The sequence below is a fragment of the Elephas maximus genome, chromosome 5, assembly GCF_024166365.1.
Source record: "Elephas maximus indicus isolate mEleMax1 chromosome 5, mEleMax1 primary haplotype, whole genome shotgun sequence".
Taxonomy (NCBI): Eukaryota; Metazoa; Chordata; class Mammalia; order Proboscidea; family Elephantidae; genus Elephas; species Elephas maximus.
The window spans coordinates 28,412,528-28,434,642 of NC_064823.1; the positions used below are offsets into that span (position 1 = coordinate 28,412,528).

The following is a 22,115-nucleotide window of genomic DNA, read 5'->3' on the forward strand; positions in this document are numbered from 1 at the left end:
TTATTAACTGGAAACTTACTTTAAAATAAAGAGTGAGAGGCTGCTCATTGGTTGATTATAGAAATACCAAACTACTAAGCCCCGTGTGGTTCACATGACTGTGGTAAAATTTTATTGCATACATTTTAACTTTATAGCTTATGGCTAAGAATTTTTTTTTTTTTTTTTTTAATAAACGGGAAGCTCACATTGCTTTTTCCCCTTTTGTTAGACTTTGTAAATGTAAAATGAATACTATATGCAATTCAGGAAGCCTGTGAAACAGAATGGAAACCCTGGTGGCGTAGTGGTTAAGTGCTACGGCTGCTAAGCAGAGGGTCAGCAGTTGGAATCCACCAGGCGCTCCTTGGAAACTCTATGGGGCAGTTCTACAATGTCTGTAGGGTCGCTGTGAGTCGGAATTGTCTCGACAGCACTGGGTTTGGTTTTTGGTTTTATGAAACAGAATAGTTCTGTAGAAGCATCTAGCATGTTTTAAGATTCAAAATAAATTTGGACTCACTCAGATTGTCCATCTGCACTAGTAAACAGGCTTGCTGATGGAACTATTTCTGTATTATTTGATTTAATTTGACATCCTTGTATGTGTCCTTATCCTATCCCAGACTGAATAATCTGTACTCAGTGGTAGTCGTTGAACAGAATGCAGGCTCTGGCATTCCTGTAGTCTCATTTGTTGTTGTTATTGTTGGGTGCCATAGAGTCGATTCTGACTTATGGTGGCCCTGTGTGTGCAGAGTGGAACTGCCCGTAGAGTGTTCTTGGCTGTAATCTTTACAGAAACAGATCACCAGTTCTTTCTCCCATAGAGCCTCTGGGTGGGCAGGAAACGCCAGCCTTTGGGTTAGCAGCTGAGTACTTAACCATTGTGCCACCAGGGCTCCTTAACACCTATAAATTTTAGTTAACCTTGAAAGCAATTATGCTCTATGTTATATTGTTTCTATAACTAGCTTCAAACACAGAGCAAAGGACCTCATTTTAAAAGTTACAGGTTGTAGCCTAGCAATAGGTGTTTTATAGTAATCACAACTTGTTTATGTGAATTTGAGAATGTCATTCGAACAATTCATGATGTAATCTATTGGCATAAAAATTAATTTGGGGCTACTTGATTACAACATCTGGAAACTCACATCCTCACTGTTCTGGACAGCTTGCAGTCTTTTGAGCCTGAGACACTGTGAATGAAGAGCTCTGATGCATACACGTTCACAACTGAAGCCTTCCTAGTGCTAATGCCGCTTCACGGCTGCTGTTGTTCTTGACAGTATATTAGAATAATGATACCTTTCATTACTTACTAATCAGCTCTGTGATTGTGGGTGATGTTTTAGGTCATTTAGTACTGTAGGGGTGACATGATTGATTTTTTATTGCTGTGTTTTGTACTGGGCAAAAGGTGCAGAATATTTGGCATCTAAAACCAAACCCAGTTCCGTTGAGTCGATTCCGATTCCTAGCGACCCTATGGGACAGAGTAGAGCTGCCCCATAGGACTTCCAAGGAGCGCCTGGTGGATTCGAACTGCCGACCTTGTGGTTAGCAGCCGTAGCTCTTAACCACTGTGCCACCAGCGTTTCCATAATGGAAAATAGGAGATAGTAATTGAAGACAAGGTTTTATGACTGCTTGGATCAAAGTCCAGAAACAGAAGTTCTAGCTCCCATGTAGTTCTCTGTGATAGATTTTTACTTGACACCGCAGAGCTGTACTGAATTGGTTGAGGTTCCAGGTCCTGTGTTTGGGATTCTTCATTTTTTTTTCTTTGTAATTCTTTTTCTCATTTTTAAAAGGAGTAACATTTTTACTTGCAAAACATCTATATTAAGATGAGGTGATAGATAAAAATAAGTATCACTATCCATTTAAAAGTTATTGTTCTATAGTTATGTAGAAATATAGACTTGTTCACTGTTTTAAGGCAAATGATTTGTTATGCATATTTTGGTAAGCACTTGCTAGTGTTGAAGACAATAAAATCCTCTAGGCATTAACTGAATCTTTGTCACTATTTCTCATATTTTTATGGTGGCGATCCTGGTGCAGTCATGGCCTTTTCCCCTGTATTGTTTATAGTTAGGGCCCATAGAGCCAGCTCTAAGCTGCCTTTTAGTGCCCTGGAAGCACTCACGTGGATTGATGTCCTCCTGAAATGATGCTTCTCATTGCCCTCCTATCTCTAGTGACCTCAAAGTTTCAAGTTCAGACCCATTTATGACCTGATTCCTAAAAAGGTGGTAAAGTAATGCAGTCGTAGGTACTCATAGGTGAAGATCTCAGTCAATCTGTCTGCTTAGTTACACCAAACTTAAAAAGACCTGGAGTCCAATTCAGCAGGGTTTTCTTTTTCAGTTTGTGCTCTGAAGATCGGTAGAAAATGGCAATATGGTCACGAGATCGTGCCCTTAATGCCCCAAGATTAGCAATCATTTTAGCGTCTTTATTATGCTGTGCCTCAGAATTGTCTTTCTAAATAATTTTCCTAAAGAGGTGTTTTGACTTTGCTCTCTAGTAGCATTTCTTTTAATATATTTGAAACTTCTTTCAAGTTGTCTGGCTAAAGTTTGTATCCTGACTCTTTCCTGATTACAGGAATGGTGTCTTACTCAGACGTTCCCCTTCCGCTAGATCCGAGAACACACATCAGCTTAGAACTTTGCCTGGGCTTCCTAGTGTGTTTTAGTAACGCTCAGGAAGGATTTCTTTTGTACCAGAAAAGGCTAAACAGAACTGCTTGGTATTTATTAGCTTATCCCAACTAATTTTCAGCCTAATATTTAATTGAACCCATAATTGTTGTATTGAGTCATATTTGTTTTTTGTTCTTAGAGCTGATGGTAGGATAAAAACCTCTTGCTTGGATAAAAGCCTTTAGTAGAACTGTCAGCCAATTAAATCACTAAGTTGATTGATACTGGAGGGTTGAAAAATGACCAGTTTCTGAATTTCGGATGCAGACTAGCAACTGACTTTGCAGGACTTTCTATGAAATTAGTTTAGCCACACAGATGTAGATGTAGTTGACCGGTGTTACAGCTGACCAAGGTTGGCTCTGGAAATATGTGTTATGTCAGGTTCTCAGTTAAAAAGTGCCTGTGGGCTGCATACCTAGGAATAAAGATTGAAGAAAACCTTTCCACATGAGTCATTCATTTGATATTTAACTCAGTAATCTTATTTGCTGACTTGCTATTCTCATTTTATTTTGAATTACATTATATTTTTAAGATGTAACTGCTTTATTCATTTTCTTTGAATGGTAGATAGATATAATTTTTGTTCATATTTATTGCCAATGAGATGTTTAAGGCAGATAAAACAAACAGTATTAAGCTCATAAGAATTATTTTGATAAGTATTCTAAAGGAGCTTTTAAAAAGCCTGTAAAGATACGTCTATTTTTCTGTTTTTTAGTTTGTAGTGAACATGTTTTTAAAGTCTTACGTGCCACCGTTACCCTCTTTATTCTTCAGGAGAGGGGAGACTTCTCTGTTGATTCTGAAATGTACTGTAAAGTAAGATTAACTGTTTGCAGATTATCGTCTCTCAATAATTTTATTTACACCCAAGCGTAGAAGTGAACCGAGCTTATTTGGTATCTCATCTCCAGTGATGCTTATAAAATATTAGACTCCTAAGTAAAGATCCTGATCTTTTGAGCTTGTAAAGTAATTAAAATACACACAGAATCACTGACCTTTAGAGTTAGCAGGATCATAGAATCCAATGTTTCTCAAACTAAGCAATATACCCCTGTTAAAGAAGGACATTTTAGTGATCTCATTAGAAAACTTGGCCGCAAGTGATAGAAACTCAACTCAAACTTGCATGGAACTGACTTGCATAATTGAAGTGCCTGGGTTTGGCTGTGTATTTAGCTGATTAAATGATATAGATCCTGTCTGTAGTCCGTCCACCCACCTGTCTGCCTCAACAGAGGAGTCAGACAACCCTCCATCCATCTTTTTGCTCTCTCCTATGTTGGCTTTATTTCCCTGAGTGTTTTCTCCATGTGCCAATCAAGTTTCTCCCTGGCCTGAGTATGTAGGTCTTAAACTTCCGGTGTTAGAGAAATACCTTCTTGTGTACATCCAAAAACCAGTTGCCACCAGTCAGTTCTGATTCGTGGTGACCCCATGTATGTCAAAGTAGAATTGTGCCCCGTAGTAGGGTTTTTAATGGCTCATCACCAGGCCTCTCTTCCAGGGCACCTCTGGGTGGACTTGTACCACCACCATTTATGTTAGCAGCCAAGCACATTAATCATTTGCACCGCCCAGGGACTCCTTATCTACGTCAGTCCTCTCAGAATTACTCTGGCCTTGCTTGGGTCACGTGCCTACCCTGGACCAATCTTTGTATTCAGGAGAGAAGGGTTGTCTGACTCCTCTGTTAGGGCAGGTAGCCCATAGCATTATATGTCATTCAACCAACCCAACCCACTGCCGTCGAGTCGATTCCGACTCATAGTGACCCTGTAGGACAGAGTAGAACTGCCCCATAGAGTTTCCAAGGAGCGCCTGGTGGATTTGAACTGTTGACCCTTTGGTTAGCAGCCGTAGCACTTAACCACTATGCCACCAGGGTTTCCAAAATGTAACCTGTTTGCCTGCGTTGGCCGGGAATCGAACCCAGGTCAACTGCTTGGAAGGCAGCTAGGCTAACCATTATACCACCAACGCTGTGGCATTGGTGAAGGGCAATTCCTAAAAGAAGGTAATGTGGGTAGACTCAGAAGTTCCAGACATCTGGCATACTTTATGTTGACGTCTTGTATTTTAATGCTACTTCAATGTAGAATATTGAAAAGAAAGTATAAGTTAATCATAGTTACAGCATCTATGCAGCTATAATACAAAAGAAACGTCCAAGTTAATTATGAAGAAAATGATAAAACACCAGCCAAATGGAATTTGACAGCATTTATTAAATTACCCTTGCAAGGTAAAACCAAAAGCTAACCCGTCGCCGCTGAGTTGATTCTGACTCATATGCCCCTGAGTGCCCCATGAAGGGTCTGGTGAGGTCAGCTTGCCTTGCTACACTTGCCCTGTGATGACTCACTTCTCCCACTGGGCCTCTCTGTTTGAACAGTCATGAATCTTTCACTCCTATGGCACAGCATACCAGCTTTCAGTTTTTACTTGGTGTGAAAGCATATTTATGTGTTAAATTTATCTCTTTTAGAGTGGCGTCTGGGATCTCAAACACTAGCAAGTGGCCATCTAAGATGCATCAATTGGTCTCAACCCACCTGGAGCAAAGGAGAATGAAGAACACCAAAGACAAAACGTAATTACGAGCTCAAGAGACAGAAAGGGCCACATAAACCAGAGACTACATCAGGCTGAGACCAGAAGAACTAGATGGTGCCCAGCTACAACTGACGACTGCCCTGACAGGGAACACAACAGAGAACCCCTGAGGGAGCAGGAGAGCAGTGAGTTGTAAAAAGACCAGACTTAATGGTCTGACTGAGACTAGAAGGACCCCACAGGTCATGGTCTCCGGACCTTCTGTTAGCCCAAGACAGGAACCATTCCGAAAGCCAACTCTTCGGACAGGGATTAGACTGGACTGTGGGATGGAATATGATACTGGTGAAGAGTGAACTTCTCGGATCAAGTAGACACGTGAGACTGTGTGGGCAGCTCCTGTCTGGAGAAGAGATGAGAGGGCAGAGGGGGTCAGAAGCTGGCCGAATGGACACAAAAGTAGAGAGTGGAGGGAAGGATTGTGCAGTCTCATTAGAGGGAGAGCAACTAGGAGTATTTATAGCAAGGTGTATATAAGTTTTTATATGAGAGACTGACTTGGTTTGTCAGCTTTCATTTACAGCACAATAAAAATTGAAAAAAAAATTAATCTCTTTTATTTTCTCATTATCCCAGAACTGCTGGGCTACAGTGTGATTGTAAACACAAATATAAACCTAAATGCTAAAGTGCAGGGCAGTCCTTGGTTCCAGTGAGGGCAGTAGTGGTTCAGTGGTAGAGTTCTCGCCTTCCCTGTGGGAGACCCAGCTTCAGTCCTGGCCAGTGCACCCCACGTGCAGCTACCACCCATCTGTTACTGGAGGCTTGTGTGTTGCTGTGATGCTGAACAGGTTTCAGTGGAGCTTTGAGACTAAGATGGGCTAGGAAGAAAGGCCTGGCGATCTACTTCTGAGAATCAGCTGGTAAAAACCCTATGACTCATAAGGGTCCAATCTGCAGCCAATCGTGGGAATGGCAGAGGACCAGTTCATAGTACACGGGGTCACCGTGTGTCAGAGGCCGACCCCACGGCAGCTAACAACAGCTTGGTTATAGGGTGACCATCCAGATAGTCTAATGCACATACACATACAAAACTGGTTTCCCAGAAAATGTACAGAATTTCAAAGCATAGTTGTTTTGGGCACTTGGTACAAGCATATTCACTGCATGGATTTCAGCTATGTTTTCTTTCACATGTGGTAGGTTTTCGTTTGAGGACCATCTTTCATACCATGTGATTGTGAATGCATGGAAAACTACAAAACATTGTATCCCTGCCAACTCTCAGTCAGATTCGAATGTAAAACCATATGAAACAATTCTGCTTTTTATTTATATTTGGTCCGAGTAAGATTCTCAGATGTTTTCATGTCTGGAGAAAACTTGGAAACACTAAGTAACTTTAGGCAGAGGATTCATTTATTTGCCCTGCCAGACCCAAGCGAACCACTCTCAGTAATACCAGAGCAGAGATTATAGGAAGGGATCATTTGATTGTTGCTAGCTGCAGTTGAGTTAGTCCCTGACTCATGGCGACGCCATGTGTAGAACTGCTCAATACCGTTTTCTGGGTTGTAACGTTTACAGAAGCAGTTTGCCAGGCCTTTGTTCAGTTTGTCAGGCCTTTGTTCTGAGGAGCCGCTGGGCGGGTTTGAACTGCCAACCTTTAGGTTAGCAGCTGATTGTAAACTGCATGCAGCACCCAGGGTTCTTCATTTGGAGGCACCCCAAATCACCTGTTTCATTTAATACCCTGTTGTGGATCTTTTAATCATTTGTTTTTCTAAACTAATGCTTCTTAAAAAGGGGAGGCTATTGGCATTTAATCTTCACCCTTTTTCTTGTTGCGAGGGGCTTTCTAGTCCCCTGCAGGCAGTTTAACATCTCGGCCCCAGACACTAAATGCCAGGAGCACCGCCATCATGTGGCAGCAAGTACACCCCACACATTCTGCAGGACCCTAGAGCCTGGCACCACCACTGTTTGGGAACCACTGTTCTAAACCATTTTAGATCTATTTCTGTTTTCTTATCTTTTTAATAGTGGTGTTCAGTGGTTTGCCATTTTACCTTGAGAATCATTTCCTTTCAGTTCCTTAGATATATTCCAGACTTTGATAGCCGTTCCCTTGTTTTGGGAAGTGAGAATCTGAACAACAGAAGTGGTTTTACAGACTGCAAGTATCTTTCCCATATTTTAGATGAATGTTGTTAATGGTTTAAGAAGTGTTTTTGTGGGATTGTGTAAAGTACTGGGAAGGGATTTGGGATGGGAATCCAGACCCTTGACTCTGTTCCCAGCTTTGCTGCTAACTAACGTTGTGACTGGGGCCAAGTTAATAAACTTCAGCTTTCACATGAGACGTGGAGGTAGGCGAGCAATAAAGACAGAGTCATAAATGAGCTTAAAATTCTCTTTCAGCTCTCAGAGTCCTTGATTCTCACCGGGAGAGCAGAGCATCAACTTCTCAGATAAATAGTTTCATTCTTTAAGGATTTTTCCAAATAGGAGTAGTAGATCCAGGTCAAATTATGCAGACAGCAGTAACTCGAACTGTATAAAATAAAGACCCAAGAGCAGGAAAAATACCTAATGTTTTTTGTGCGAGTTGTATTTGTGTGTTTCCTATAGATAATTTTAGCAGATTTCCATGCAAGTAAGCATTCCTTTCCAGGCAACTTTTTTAACCACAGAACACTTTAAAGATTGTAATGTAGCAGTTGAAAACCAAGAGGGTGGTCACAAAATATAATAGTGCTCAGATTACAACCATGAATAAAAAGTAGTCTCATAGGTAAATTAGTTGTAAGAAATGGTCAGCATTTGATTCACTTTTTAAGACTTTGTAATAGAGTAAAATAGATTAGAGAATTCAATTTTTTAATACTCATAAAATAGCACATTGATACATTTAAATTGTAAGCCAAGATCCAAAATTTAGACCAGTAATTCTTAGTTAGACCACAAATACCAATGAAAGGTTCACACCTCACCTTCTCCTGCATTAGCCGGTCACTCGTGTAACTTCCTTGGATGTGGCATAAAAAACCAAAAACCGAACCCATTGCCGTCGAGTTGATTCCAACTCATAGCAACCCTCTAGGATGTGGCATAGCGTTTATTAATGATAAGGAGAATTAACACATAATAATAAGAGCAACTACATTAAATGTGTTTGGAGTTTTCCTTCTCTATAAAAACTAGATATCATTCGATATCTAGACTGCATTTTCTTGAATCCCCATTTTCATGTCCTCTGGAAGGTGGTGCAGTGGTTAAACACTTGGCTGCTAACTGAAAGGTCAGTGGTTTGAACCCACCAGCCGCACTGTTGGAGAAAGCTGTGGCAGTCTGCTTCCATAAAGGTTTTAGCCTTGGAAATTTTACAAGGCAGTTCTACTCTGTCCTGTAGGGTTGTTATGAGTTGGAATTGACTCGATGCTAACGCCTTTGGTTTTTGTTTTAAGGGAAGCCTTAAGGAGCCCTCGGAAACCCTGGTGGTGTAGTGGTTAACTGGTACAGCTGCTAACCAAGAGGTTGGCAGTTCAAATCCAACAGGTGCTCCTTGGAAACTCTATGGGGCAGTTCCACTCTGTCTTATAGGGTCCCTATTAGTTGGAATTGATGGCAAGAGGTTAAGGAGCCCTCGTGGTGCAGTGGTTAAGATCTTGGCTGCTAACCAAAAGGTTGGCAGTTCAAACCTACTCAACGGCTCCACCAGAGAAAGACCTGGCAATCTGCTTCCATAAAAATGACAGCCTAGGAACTATGGGGCAGGTTACTCTGTCACATGGGGCTGCTATGAGTTGGATTTTACATTGTCAGAACACCCCTTTCTCTCCCAAGTCAACTGGAATGGAAAACGTGGGCTCTTACCCTATTTTCACAGGACAGCGATTCCATGTGTGCCATGATTTCTAGAGAGACGGTTTGGAGGGACTTAGGGAAGGGCCCATTGCCACTTTTGTGGGTTTCACCATGTAGCTGCTATTCTTCCCACCCCCACTTCATCTCTCCCTTTTCATTCTTTCTCCAAAGAAATACATCTGCACCTTTTCTCACCCCGCGCGCATTACTTTCTATTCCAAATACTTACCAAGATATTTTTCTAAAGAAGTATATGCTCTCTCAAGAGAAATTCCTATGAATAAAATTATTTCCAAAATGAAGTTTGAAAGAAAAAAAATAACAAGAGCAGCAGTTTTCATGTTGATAAGTCTTATAATCTCTCATGGAATAATTGTGCCCTAAGGAACACAGTTTGGGAACTGCTATTCTGGATTGTTCTCTATCTGTCATTGATCGACGTTCTAATCACTTTTAGGCATTGTCTTAGAAATGCTTCTCTGTGGAAGAACACCATCCTTTTAATTTGGCAAGTCATCTGTATTGTTTGTTTGATTTTTTTGCTTCCTGTTGTTTTTATTTTGATATAATTTCAAACTCGCAGAAAAGTTGCAAGAAGAGTATAAGAAATTTCCACATACTCTCTACCCAGATTCTGTAGTTGTTTATATTTTGCCCCATTTTCTTTTTATTATTTTCTCTCTATAATGCATGTAATAATATGTGCATATTATTTTTCTGAATAATTAAATAATAAGCTGCAGATATATGTTTACTGAATACGAAGTGTATATTTTCTAACAGGAGTATTCTCTCATGCAGCTGTACTACACTTACCAAAATTAGGAAATTTTACATTGCTACAATAATATTATCTAATCAAATACAATACCATTACCTAACGTTCTATAGTCAAATTTCGTCAATTGTCCCATTAATGTCTTTTGTAGTTATTTATTATTTATTTTGAGGAGTCCTGGTGTCCCAGTGGTTAAGCACTTGGCTGCAAACCAAAAGATCAGTGGTTCCAACCCACCAGCCGCTCCAGGGGAGAAATATGTGGCAGTCTGCTTCCGTAAAGATTTAGAGCCTTGGGAACCCTCTGGGGCAGTTCTTCTGTGTCCCTTAGGGTCGCTATGAGTCCAAATCTACTCAACAGCAAGGCATATAGTTATTTTTTACCCCCGATCCAGGATGCATATTGCGCATAGTTGTCAAGTCTCTTCAGTCTTCTTTAAATCTGGAACAATTTTCAGCCTTTCCTTGTCTGTCTTGACTTAGATATTTTTGATGAATACCAAAAAAAAAAAAAAAATCCCAAACCCATTGCCCTCGAGTCGATTCTGAGTCGTAGCGACTCTACAGGACACAGCAAAACTACCCTCTAGGTTTCCAAGGAGCCGCTGGTAGATTCAAACTGCCAGCCTTTTGGTTAGCAACCAAGCTCGTTACCACTATGGCACCAGGGCTCCTTGATGAGTACAGGCCTGTTATTTTGAAGAATGTCCTCCATGAATATATTTTGTATTCACTTTTGGCAGGAATACCATGGATGTTGTTGTGACTATCTCACTGTTTCTTGTCAGAAAACATATGATGTCAGTTTGCCCCAGTACTGATGATATTAAATTCGCTAACTTGGTTAAGTGATGTCCACCACATATCTTCCTTATAAAGGTGTAATTTTCCGTTTATGATGAATAAGTATCTTATGGGAGATACTTTGAGACTGCAGATATTCTATTCCTCATCGACTACATACATACCAGGTTTATCATCCCTTGACTTTCTAACTCAGTAATGCCATCTATATTTGTCAGTTGGCGTTCTAGTGTAAGAAAGAGCTTTGCCTTCTTTATTCATTCAGTCATTCATTTGTATAAATATTGACTCATGGATTTTTGTTTTATTTAATGAGTTATAATCTGTTATTGGAAGCCCTGGTGGCGTAGTGGTTAAGTGCTATGGCTGCTAACCAAAAGGTTGGCAGTTTGAATTCACCAGGCACTCCTTGGAAACTCTGTGGGGCAGTTTTGTCTTTATTTATTTTGATGCTCAAATTACACCATGTTTGCTGGCTCCTGTCTCTTTTTAATATGTCCTTATCATCCTTTAGACACTTTCTTACTTCCTGGCACAACAAGGTGTTCAAGGCTCATCTTATAAGCTTTCCCTGCTTTAGTCCTGGAATCTTTCCTTTTTCTAACAAGCCCTCGTTTGTTTTAGTGGACAGGATGGTATTTAGAAAGCAAGTCCTGGGCACTAGGTGCCCATTGTTTCTAGTATGTGCTCACTGCTACTAGAATGTCAGCAGACAGAGCTAGGGAAAAAAATATATAAATACATCTGTATTTTATTTATTTATATCCATCTGCTGTATTAAAACCATGAATGCATACTGATACCTCAACTGTATTTTTATGCAAATAATGCATGCCTCCTGCATTTGTTTGCCAGCCGTGCCCTCCCCCTGAGAGGCACCCTCATAAGTGCCACCATGCCAATCCTCTTCTACATGTTGCTGTAAGAAAAAATTAGCATAGTGCACTTACAGTAATACCTCTTGCAGGGAGGGTGCAGCCAGCAAACAAATGCAGAAGGCATGCATTATTTATATAAAAATATGGCAATTTCAGTCCAACGCCTGAAGGTGCATTATTTTTTCTTTCTCCTTTCTGTTAGGTTTTTCCTTCTCCAAAAATGATGAACCAGGCTTCCTTATCTTTTATATTTTTACTCATAATGCTCAATCCAACTTTTTATCCCTTTCTGTAGATATTGATATCTTTCCCTTCATGCCGAAGAACTTCCTTTAGCATTTCTTGTAGCGTAGGTCTGTTGGTGAGAGTTTCTTTCAGTTTTCATTTATTTGAAAATGCCTTTATTTTACCTACATTCTTGAAGGATATTTTCATTGGATAGACAATTCCCAGTTGAGAGTAGTCTTCTTTCAACGCTTTAAAAAAATGTTTCCTGGTCTTCATTTTTTCATGAGAAGTCAGCCATCCTTAGTATCATTTTTCACCCTTTTGTAATGTGTGAGTTTAAGATGGGAAATTTTGGCTCATTACATCTTTAAATATTTCTTTGCCTCATTTCTCTCTTGCCTCTTTGGGATTCTGGTTATATAGATGTTAGACCACTTGATATTGTCCCCCGAAACACCAAGGTTCTGTTAACTTTGTGAGTGTGTATATATATATATATATATTTTATATATATGTATACACACACACACACACACGTATATAGCCCTGGTGGTGCAGTGGTTAAAAGCTTGGTTGCTAATCAAAAGGTCAGCAGTTCTAGTCCACCAACCACTCCTTGGAAACCCTATGGGGCAGTTCTACTCTGTTGTATAGGGTTGCTATGAGTTGGAATCAACTTGACAGCAGTGAGTTTGGTTTTGGTTTATATATATATATATATTTTTTCTTCTTTTTTTTCTCTCTGTCCTTCTGAATGATACTTTCTGTCTTTAAGTTCATTGACTGTTTTCTGCTATTTTCAATTTGTGGTTAAACTCACAAATGAATTTTTTATTTTACACATTGTACTTTTCAGTTCTAGAATTTCCATTTGCCTTTTTTATAGTGTTTCCTTTCTTTGTTGAGGTTCCCATCTATTTATTCTTATTATATTTTCATTTAAGTCCCTACTTAAATACAAGGACTTCCTTAAAGTCTTTGCTTATTCCAACATCTGAATCATCTTGGGGTCATTTTCTATTGACTGATTTTTCTCTTGACTAAGGGTTATATTTTCTCGTTTCTTCACATGTGTAATAATTTTTATTGTATGCTAAATATTGTAGATGTTACATTGCAGGGCATTTGGATTATATCATCTTCCTTTAAAGTAGAACTGAGATTTGTTCAGGAAAGTGGTAAAATTGTTGGCAGATCCTTTTGGTCCTGCCACACTTGGTCTTATTATCTGTTATAGTGGATCTATATTAGTCTTTAATTTAGTCTTAGGGAGTGTTCCCAACTCTAGGGTATGAGCCTTACTTCTAAAGAATAACATTTCTGTGTCTCAACTGAATGCCTGAAGCACTCAGTGAGGTCTCTCCTCAGGTAGGTTTGGACCTGCAAAGTCTCCAAGCTCTTCCCTAACTGGTACCACCATTCAGCTTTCAGCCTTCAGAAGGTAATTTTTGTTTGTCTTATAGTCTTGCCCTATACATGTCTGAAGGAAATAACCAATCAATTTTCTGCTGTCCCTTCTCCCTGTACCTCCTCTTCTCCAAATTGCTCTCTCTTTTCAGGTCTTTGCCCTACAAATTTCAGCCAACCTGAGAAACTCAGAACTCCTTTCTCTTCTCGTTGAGATCATTGCTCTCCTCGTGTGCCACCTGCCCTCTTCACAGCCGGAAAATACCTCCAAGCACAAAACGAGGATTTTGTATGGTAGTCACGTGTGTTTCCCCTGTGCACTGTCTATAGCTTAGTTGTCTCATATATTTCGTCTAAATTTTATCATTTTCAGCAGGAGGGCAAGATGGTACCAGTTACTTTGTGATGGCAAATGAATATCTAAAACTTGTGTTTTCTCACATTGTTACGTTCTCATAAACTATCAGAAGGATAATCACTATAGTAGTAGTGCTCCTCTTTCTTGTTAGTGTTTCTGGGCCTGCAGAGGTTAGAAGTCCTTTGCAATGAGTGCATCGTTAAAGGACAGCTGTGTGTGATACCAGAGTTTGGAACGTCACCTAACGCGAATTTGAAGGATATATTACTCCCACCGCCTTCAAAGAAGAGTGAAATCCAGGGATGATACTGATTTTAAACTTGTGTAAATGCACACACACAAAGTAATGAATGCCTACTGATTTCAGTCTGTCTGCTTTGACTAGAGAGTTTGTTTTAATTTTCTTTATAAATTGACCTTTTCAAATTCAAACATTCGTTAACAAAATAATTGCCTAGGATGCTTTTTTATTTTTCACATTTTGATTAAAAAAAAAAATGACCTTCAAAAAGTGAAGATTTTTCAATGTGAAAATACCACATTCCCTGAAGGGACTTTCAAAAGTAGAATTTTGGGAGCAGTGATACTTTTATTAGGTTAAGTATGTAACTTCCCAAAGCTGTTGCTCTGAAGGGAACAACACTCCTTCAGAGGTTTATGTTTTGGTATTTCTTTTTCCATTCTAATATCTGTTGACTTCCTCTAGTATGTTTTTTCTCCTACCTACAAGATTTGCTTTAAACTATAATAAATTAAAAATGATCACATTTAATAACTGTGATGTCATTCATTAATTAATTCCTTCATGTATTTAACAAATACTCTTGAGTTCTTGTGCTAAGTACTCTTACGTAGAACAGAGTTTCTTGGTCTTTAAATGACTCCTTTAAGTGACTGCAGTTCATATATTTTGAACTGCAATCCTTATAACAGTGACTTTCAAATTAATAATAATGTTGACTTATTTTGGGGAATTGTTATATTTGGAAAACAAATGGGTTTTAGGACTCACACCAATTTCAGGCTTTGGGAACAATTTTTATCAGAAGAAAATTGAAGCTATACAGATTAAAATCAGAGTGAGAAGCCCAACCCTCAGTCTGCTAACCCCCTGCTTCTGTCCGTGGCCTTGGCAAAGCTTCGTTACCACTGCACTAGCAGGATAAACTAACAACCATTCTTCAATTTAGTAACAGTTATGAAGCACAAATGGAACACAAATTAAAGCACAACTTTTTTTCCATTTTTATCTGTCCTTTGAGTACAAAACCTGACTTTTGTGAAATACATCAAATATATAATTATTTTTATTATCAACCATAAAAACCTGCCAGATTTTCTTTATTATTAAAAAAAAAAAACATTTTGGAGTCAGGACAATCTATGAATGGCCCAGACCTCTGCCAGTTTTGAGCTGGATCAACATGGTTGCATTATTTTACCTCTCTGAGTCTCAGTTTTCATTCTGCAGTTTGATAAGAAGGTAACTAAGCAGGTAGGATTGTTGTATTAAATGAGACAAAAGTATGGACAAATGACGTGCATGGTACCAGGCACATATTAGATATTCAATAAATTTAATCCTATTATTATCTTCTTCCCAAATCTCCTAATCTGCACCATTTCAGATCTCTCTGTCGCTTCTCACTTGTATCTCTTCTGCATGAATCACGCATTCTTGCCTTCACCAACTTCGTGCTCCGCATTCTGTGCCTTAAATCTGTTGATATACATGAGCTTCTGCCTATGAATTGTCAGTCACCGTATTCTAAGGCAGTACATGTCACCAGAGGCGACACCATATCACATGCACCTATCCACTTGAGTTTAGATGGGTGCTGTAATTTCTCATCTTTAGTATCTTCAAATGAATGCTACATTTGATTCTTTTCTTTCCTTTTTCTGGAAATTTATGGTTTTTCTTGGACACTCTTTTATAGACAGTATACTCTTCTTTCCTAGCATTTATTACTGCTGTAAGTAAGTATCAGGCCTATCCTCACTACGTTTCACAAGGTATGTGTTTGTCATGTTTTTCATTCCATTATATTTGATTACTGTCTCTCTCCCCAAATAGACTGTATGGTCTATGAGGGAGGAGGTTATGTGGCAATTTGGTGCCTCATAGTGTTGGGCACTGGTAGTGCAGTGATTAAACGTTCAGCTGCTAACCAAAAGGTCGGCAGTTTGAATCCACCAGCTGCTCCTTGGAAACCCTATGGGGCAGTTCTTGACAGCAACTGGTTTGGTTTTTTTGTTGTTTGTTTGTTTGGAGTTGGGCAAAATTGGTGGCCCTGTGTCATCTGTTTTATCATTTCATGTGTACTAAATGGGCACTCAAAAATAGTTGTTAAATGAATGAATGAATAAATTTCTCTACTCTGGAAATGTGCAGAGTAAGTCACATTACTTCTCTATGAAATCTAAAATGCCCATCTACATACCCTGCTTGAGTGAAGTCTTCCAATAACCCCTACTTGTCCCAGGATACATTAAAATTCATTAAAGACTTAAGTGGTTTTTGAAAGACCATGTAAAGATAATAATAGTAATAATAGTAATTGATATTTATGTATTATTTTATATTTCCAGAGCGTTTCAATATACATTACCTTTCCTTATGCTTAAAATGATCCTACGAGGGAGATATATAATTGTTCTATTTTTAGATGAGAAAATTGAGGGTCAGAGAGTATAATACACTTGCCTTGGATCCCTGTTTAGAATATGTTGTTTTTATGTTCCTTCTAGTCAATTCTGACTCATAGCTGTCCTATATCACAGATTAGAGCTGCCCCATAGGGTTTCCTGTACTGAAATCTTTACGGAAGCAGATCGTCAGGTTTTTTTTTTGCTGAGGGGTTCAAACCACCACCGTTTCAGTTACCTGCTGAACACTTTCACCATTGCGAGATTTCTTTATTCCAAATCTTTATCTTTCTGCTATATAAACTTAAGATTTTTAATTTAAAACAAAATAATGGTAATTATAAATGAAGTAATAAAATAGATTACCAAGAACTTCTGAAATTAATAGGAGATAGAAAGACTTAAAAGTTTACTTATTTATTAATTCAATGTATTTTTATTGAGCATCCAGCAGTTACTAGTCGTTAGTCAAAGTGCTAAGAATATAGAGTGAAAAAGACAGGAAAAAAAAAAAAGAAAAGAAGACATTCCCTTATGAATCTTACATGGAAAAGAACAACTAATACATATATGAAACTGAAGACTTAAAAATGCAAGAAATATATTCTCTAGCTAGCTTCCATGTATATGTGTGTGTGCACACCCATGTCTGTACCTAAGATAAATGGCAGTAAATAGATGCTGAGGAACAAAATGACAATATAAAATGGACTGAACTTAAAAAAATAAGCTTCAACAGCACAACCCTAGTTCTACTGAGAATCACAACTGCAAGGCAGGGGCCCAGAAATGTACATTCTTAACAAGTTCTCCCACTATAGCAATAACTATACTACCTAACAGCTCAAAATGTGAGAACAAATAGCTTCAAAGTTAAATAGTACTTAAGTTCAAGATAAAAGGCTTTAGGACTATAAATCGTGATTTCTTCCAGATAAGTCCTGAATACTTAGTACTTGTGTCACTTCAGATATGTAATTTAACCACTTTAAGCTTCAGTTTCCTCATCTCCAAAATAAGGGTGATTTAATACCAGGAAGACGGAGATGAAGACAAAGAAGATGTGTATGACAGGGTTATTGTATGAAGATAAAGAGATTGTAAGTGAACAAAAAGTAAAATGACTAGTACATTTGTGTTTCAATATAAGAATGTTGCTGTTGTTGATAGATGCCGTCAAGTTGATTCCGACTCATCGTGACACTATGTGACAGAGTGGAACTACTCTATCGGGTTTCCTAGGATTTTTTCTCCTGCTGAGCTGCTGGGTGGGTTCAAATGACCAACCTCTGGATTAGCAGCTGAGTGCCTAACCACTGCACCACCAGGGCTAATCAATAAAAGGCACTTAATCACCTTAGATGAAAATACACGAATCATTCATGAGTCAACAAAAGCGTAAATTAAATTAAGTGTGTAGATTAACCAAAGGTCTTTTTGGTTAATAAAACCAAACCACACTCATTGCCATCGAATCCATTCCAACTCATAGCAACCCTATAGGACAGAGTAGAACTGTCCCCGTAGAGTTTCCAAGGAGCGCCTCGTGGATTTGAACTGCCAAACTTTTGGTTAGTAGCCGTAATACTTAACCACTATGCCATAATAGCTGTCTGTAATCAATAAATCAATAAAATAAATCTGAAGTAACCTGAATTAAGCATTTCAACATTAGCTTCTGAATAAAAAAAGAAAAATAAAGCAGCATGTAATTTAGCAGGTTTTATTTCTTCATAAATTACCATTTTTCCAAACAGAATTTACAATGTCATTAGTACCTGATATAGAATAATCATGCTTCTAGCTCTAATTTTATAAATGGCATTTCATAATACTGAAATAAATCAGTATCTTAAATAGAATTTATTATATTTTCTACTGAAAACCTCCATTCACTCTAGACTAAAATTAATTTATATACTGCATGTGTTAGATTGAACTATTAGCCGCAATTCTTTATTTTTCGTTAATAGCCCGTGATGTGGCCTTATGATGGTCAGAGTATACTTCCCCACCCCATGTCTCTACTTTACCAGAGGGTTGAAGTGTGATTGAATGCTGGCCTTCTTATGCTTGTGCCATTGTCTCAACTGTGTAATCTACTGGCCCACATGAATGAAAAAGTGGAGCAGAACCTGAAACCAACCAAACCAAACCCATCTAAACCTGGCCTAGAATTAAGCAGGCTCACAGCCACTTTTCAAACGTGGTTGAAAAGTAAGTGCAAACTCTTTTATGTTACTGAAAAATTGTGATTGTTTGTTATTCACCTTTGTTTTGTCAATAGCTAATTGATACAATGTAGTCCTTTTCTGCAGTGTAGGGTAGATTTATCCTTTATACATATACATATATGTAAATTAAAAAAAATTTCATTGTACTTTAGGTGAAAGTTTACAAGGTATGTTAGTTTCTCATTCAAAAATTTATCTGCAAGTTGTTTTGTGACACTGGTTGCAATCCCTGCATTGTGCCAGCACTCTCCCTTTTTCCTTTCCGCTCCAGGTTCTCTGTGTCCATTTGTCCAGTTTTCCTGTCCCTTCCTACCTTCTTGTCTTTGCTTTTGGGCAGATGTGCCCATTTGGTCTCATATATTTGATTGAACTAAGAAGCATATTCCTCAGGTGTGTTATTGTTTGTTTTATAGGCCTGTCTAATCTTTGGCTGAAAGGTGGACTTCGGAAGTGGCTTCAGTTCTCAGCAGGGTATCTGGGAGCCCAGTCTCAGGGGTTCCTCCAGGCTCTGTCCGACCAGTTTGTGTGTGTGTGTATATATATATATGTATATGTATATATATAAATGCTTGTCTTTTGGATGCGTGCCAGTATTATCAACTAGTTGGGAAACTACATTATATAAACAGCCAGTTTCAAAAATATATTTGTACTATCTTCCAATGCCTAATTAAAAAAAAACAAAAAAATGTCTTTCATGGGCTGTTTATTCTGTACTTCTGTAGGATATGAATTCTATTTAACACTTAAATTAAAAAAAAAAAAATACTGGGTTTTCATCCCATCCCAACCCCAGTATTCCATTTGTAAGCAAAAAATATTATTTATTCTGCCTTCCCTTCCTTTCTTATTCCATGAAAATAGGAAGGGAAAAAATACTTGGCCTCAAATCACACACTACTTGCTGAACCTACTAATTTGCACAGTGGCTGAGTTTTAGATTACATAAATTTAAGAGCCAAACAAAATCCATCATTTGACATCAAGTTAATTGCACTAAAACTTTGGGTTCCACTGCTCCACAAATTTAGGGTAGGTTTCTAAAATTGGTATTTGTGGTGAGAATGGTATTCTACATCAGGCCATCACTTTTTTCATTTTGATATTTAGCCCTTTTACTTTATGATCTATTGCCTCAGAAATTTGGGAGAGACTGAGTTTGAGTGGTGTGAGGAGAGGAAGAGGAAGGGATAGAAAAATAATTTAGAGGAAGACATCATGGAAATGAGATATGGAAAGAAAACATGACAGTGTCAAGTGAATTTCTCACTCACATCTTCTTCATTCTATCCTTAATAATAACAAATGACTAAATGAGAATAGAGCAAGTTCGCAGAGTTTGATCTCAGATGTTTTAATAGTATTTCTCTGGGCTTATTCTATGTTTGCTAAATAAATTCTTCTAAAAGTCATTCATATACTTAAGTTCACTGATAGTTGAAATATAATCTTCTTTGCTTGGGTATTAAAAGCAGTGTATATGAGAAATGAAAAAGAAAACTGGGCCAGTACATTTCACACTCAAAGAATTGCTTGTCAAAGAATTAGCAACAAGAGGAAACAGATTTTAATATAGAGGACATGGAAAAAGTGAAAACTGACCATTTTAGGACACATGTTTGTTTCTCTGACTGTACTTTGACAACTGGAGATAAAAATTCTTCATACTCCCGTGTAAGAAAAAAGGCTACTGTATTATGTTTTGATTGGTAAAATAATACCAAGAGCTTACTGTGTCTGCATTCCAAATAGATCTTAACCTGGAGAATATTCTATATCTGGAAGACTTCCAGAAGCCCTTTGAGAGGGGGAGGGAATCTGTTTTAAAAGCACAGTTTTGTTCACATTTGTCTTTGTCTGAATTCAGACATTTGGATCATTACGAACTACTCTAAACCTTCTGGAAAAGGGACTAAAATGAGAAATCATTTTACTGTCAACTATTCAACAAGCGTTTGTGGAAGGCCTACCAAGTCCTGAGGTTTTTACTAGTTCCTGGGTACAAAGTAGGGTAGAGTAGAGAGCAAAGCGAGCATGGCCTCTGCTTTCATTGGGGCTCACTGTCTAGTAGGGGGGACATCAAATTAGAAACAGGACTATCACATACTGCTATAATTTCAGATATGTAACATTATGCATTTCTCAAAACACATAAAACTGCACAAAGAGTGAACCGTAATGTAAACTGTGGACTTTTTTTAAATAATAATGTATCAAAACTGCTTCATATATTATAACAAATGTACCACACTAATGCACAATGTTAATACTAGGAAAACTGTGTGTGTGTGTGTGTGTGTGTGTGTGTTTGAGGTGGAAACCCTGGTAGCATAGTGGTTACGAGCTATGGCTGCTAACCAAAAGGTCGGCAGTTTGAATCCACCAGACACTCCTTGGAAACCGTATGGGGCAGTTCTACTCTGTCCCATAGGGTTGCTATGAGTTGGAATTGACTCGACAGCAAAGGGTTTTGGTTTTGGGGGTGTGTTTGAGGTGGGAAGGTATAGAGGGACTCTCTAACTTCTGATAAATTTTTCTGTAAGCCTAAAAGTACCCTAATAGAATAAATTCTATTAAAAAAAAAAATAAAAGAAAAATAAATACCACATTCCTTTTTCCTGTTGCCTTTGAGTGGATTCCAACTCATAGCAACCCTACAAGACAGAGTAGAACTGCCCCATAGAGTGTCCAAGGAGTCCCTGGTGGGTTAAAACTCCTGACCTTTTGGTTAGCAGCCATAGCACTTAACCACTGCACCACCAGGATTTCCCAATCACGTAGGTTAGTGTAAACAGTGAAAAGATACGTGAAAGAAATAAAGTGAAGGAAATATTGGTAGCAGTGGAAGGTGGGGTTGTTGGAGCTCACCGTGATAGAGCCCTAATTCACCAAAATGAATTTAGGTGATTTTCTTAACCCCTGAGGGACAGAGATTTTTCATATATTAAAAATAATTATTGTGAGATTTTTATCTTATTCTTCATAATTTGTTGGTTAATTTTACAATATTTAAGTTTAAAGATTGCACCATTAACATTTTGTGCTTTACTACCCCCAATACCACCACCATTTCATGCTGCAAATGGCCTATCGCCACCCCTCGCCCACTGGACATGCCCTGTGGCACCATAGCTGAGTAACCTGCCCTGCATACCTGGACAGGGTGGTGAGCAATATCATACCCACAGATGAGAAGGGAAAAAAACACACCTAGCCCACCTGCCCAGACATAACCAAATTAAAAAAAAAAAAAAGCATGACAAAACAAATCTACAATCAAAAAAGCAAAGAAAAATTATTCCTGAATGTCCCTCAGACAGCAGACAATATCAAAACACATTAAAAAAACAGGACAGGATGGCTCCAGTAAGTGAACAAAACAAAACATCAATTGACCTCCAGTAGAAGAAAAGGCACTGGAACTACCTGATAGGGAGTTCAAAAGTCTAATATTCAGGGCTCTGCAAGACATTGGGAAAAAGATGAAAGGGAAAACAGACAAATAAAGTAAAAAATAGAAAAAATCATGGAAAACACAAAGCAAAGGAGGAAATCAGGAAATTAATACAGAAACAAAATATCATAATAAATAATTAGATATCACACAAAACAGCAATTAGAAATCCAAAAGATGAACAACAAGATTTCAGAA

At 38.3% G+C, this 22,115-nt stretch overlaps 1 protein-coding gene across 1 annotated transcript in view; it reads left to right on the top strand.

Annotated features, from left to right (window-relative positions):
* The window catches only part of LOC126077505 (uncharacterized), a 120,186-nt gene extending 114,348 nt beyond the window's left edge, over nt 1-5,838 (top strand). Inside the window, 1 exon segment of the mRNA XM_049887048.1 lies at nt 5,191-5,838. Coding sequence (XP_049743005.1) covers nt 5,191-5,299 — 109 coding nt within the window. The 3' untranslated portion in view covers nt 5,300-5,838.
* The last annotated feature ends 16,277 nt before the right edge of the window (nt 5,839-22,115 follow it).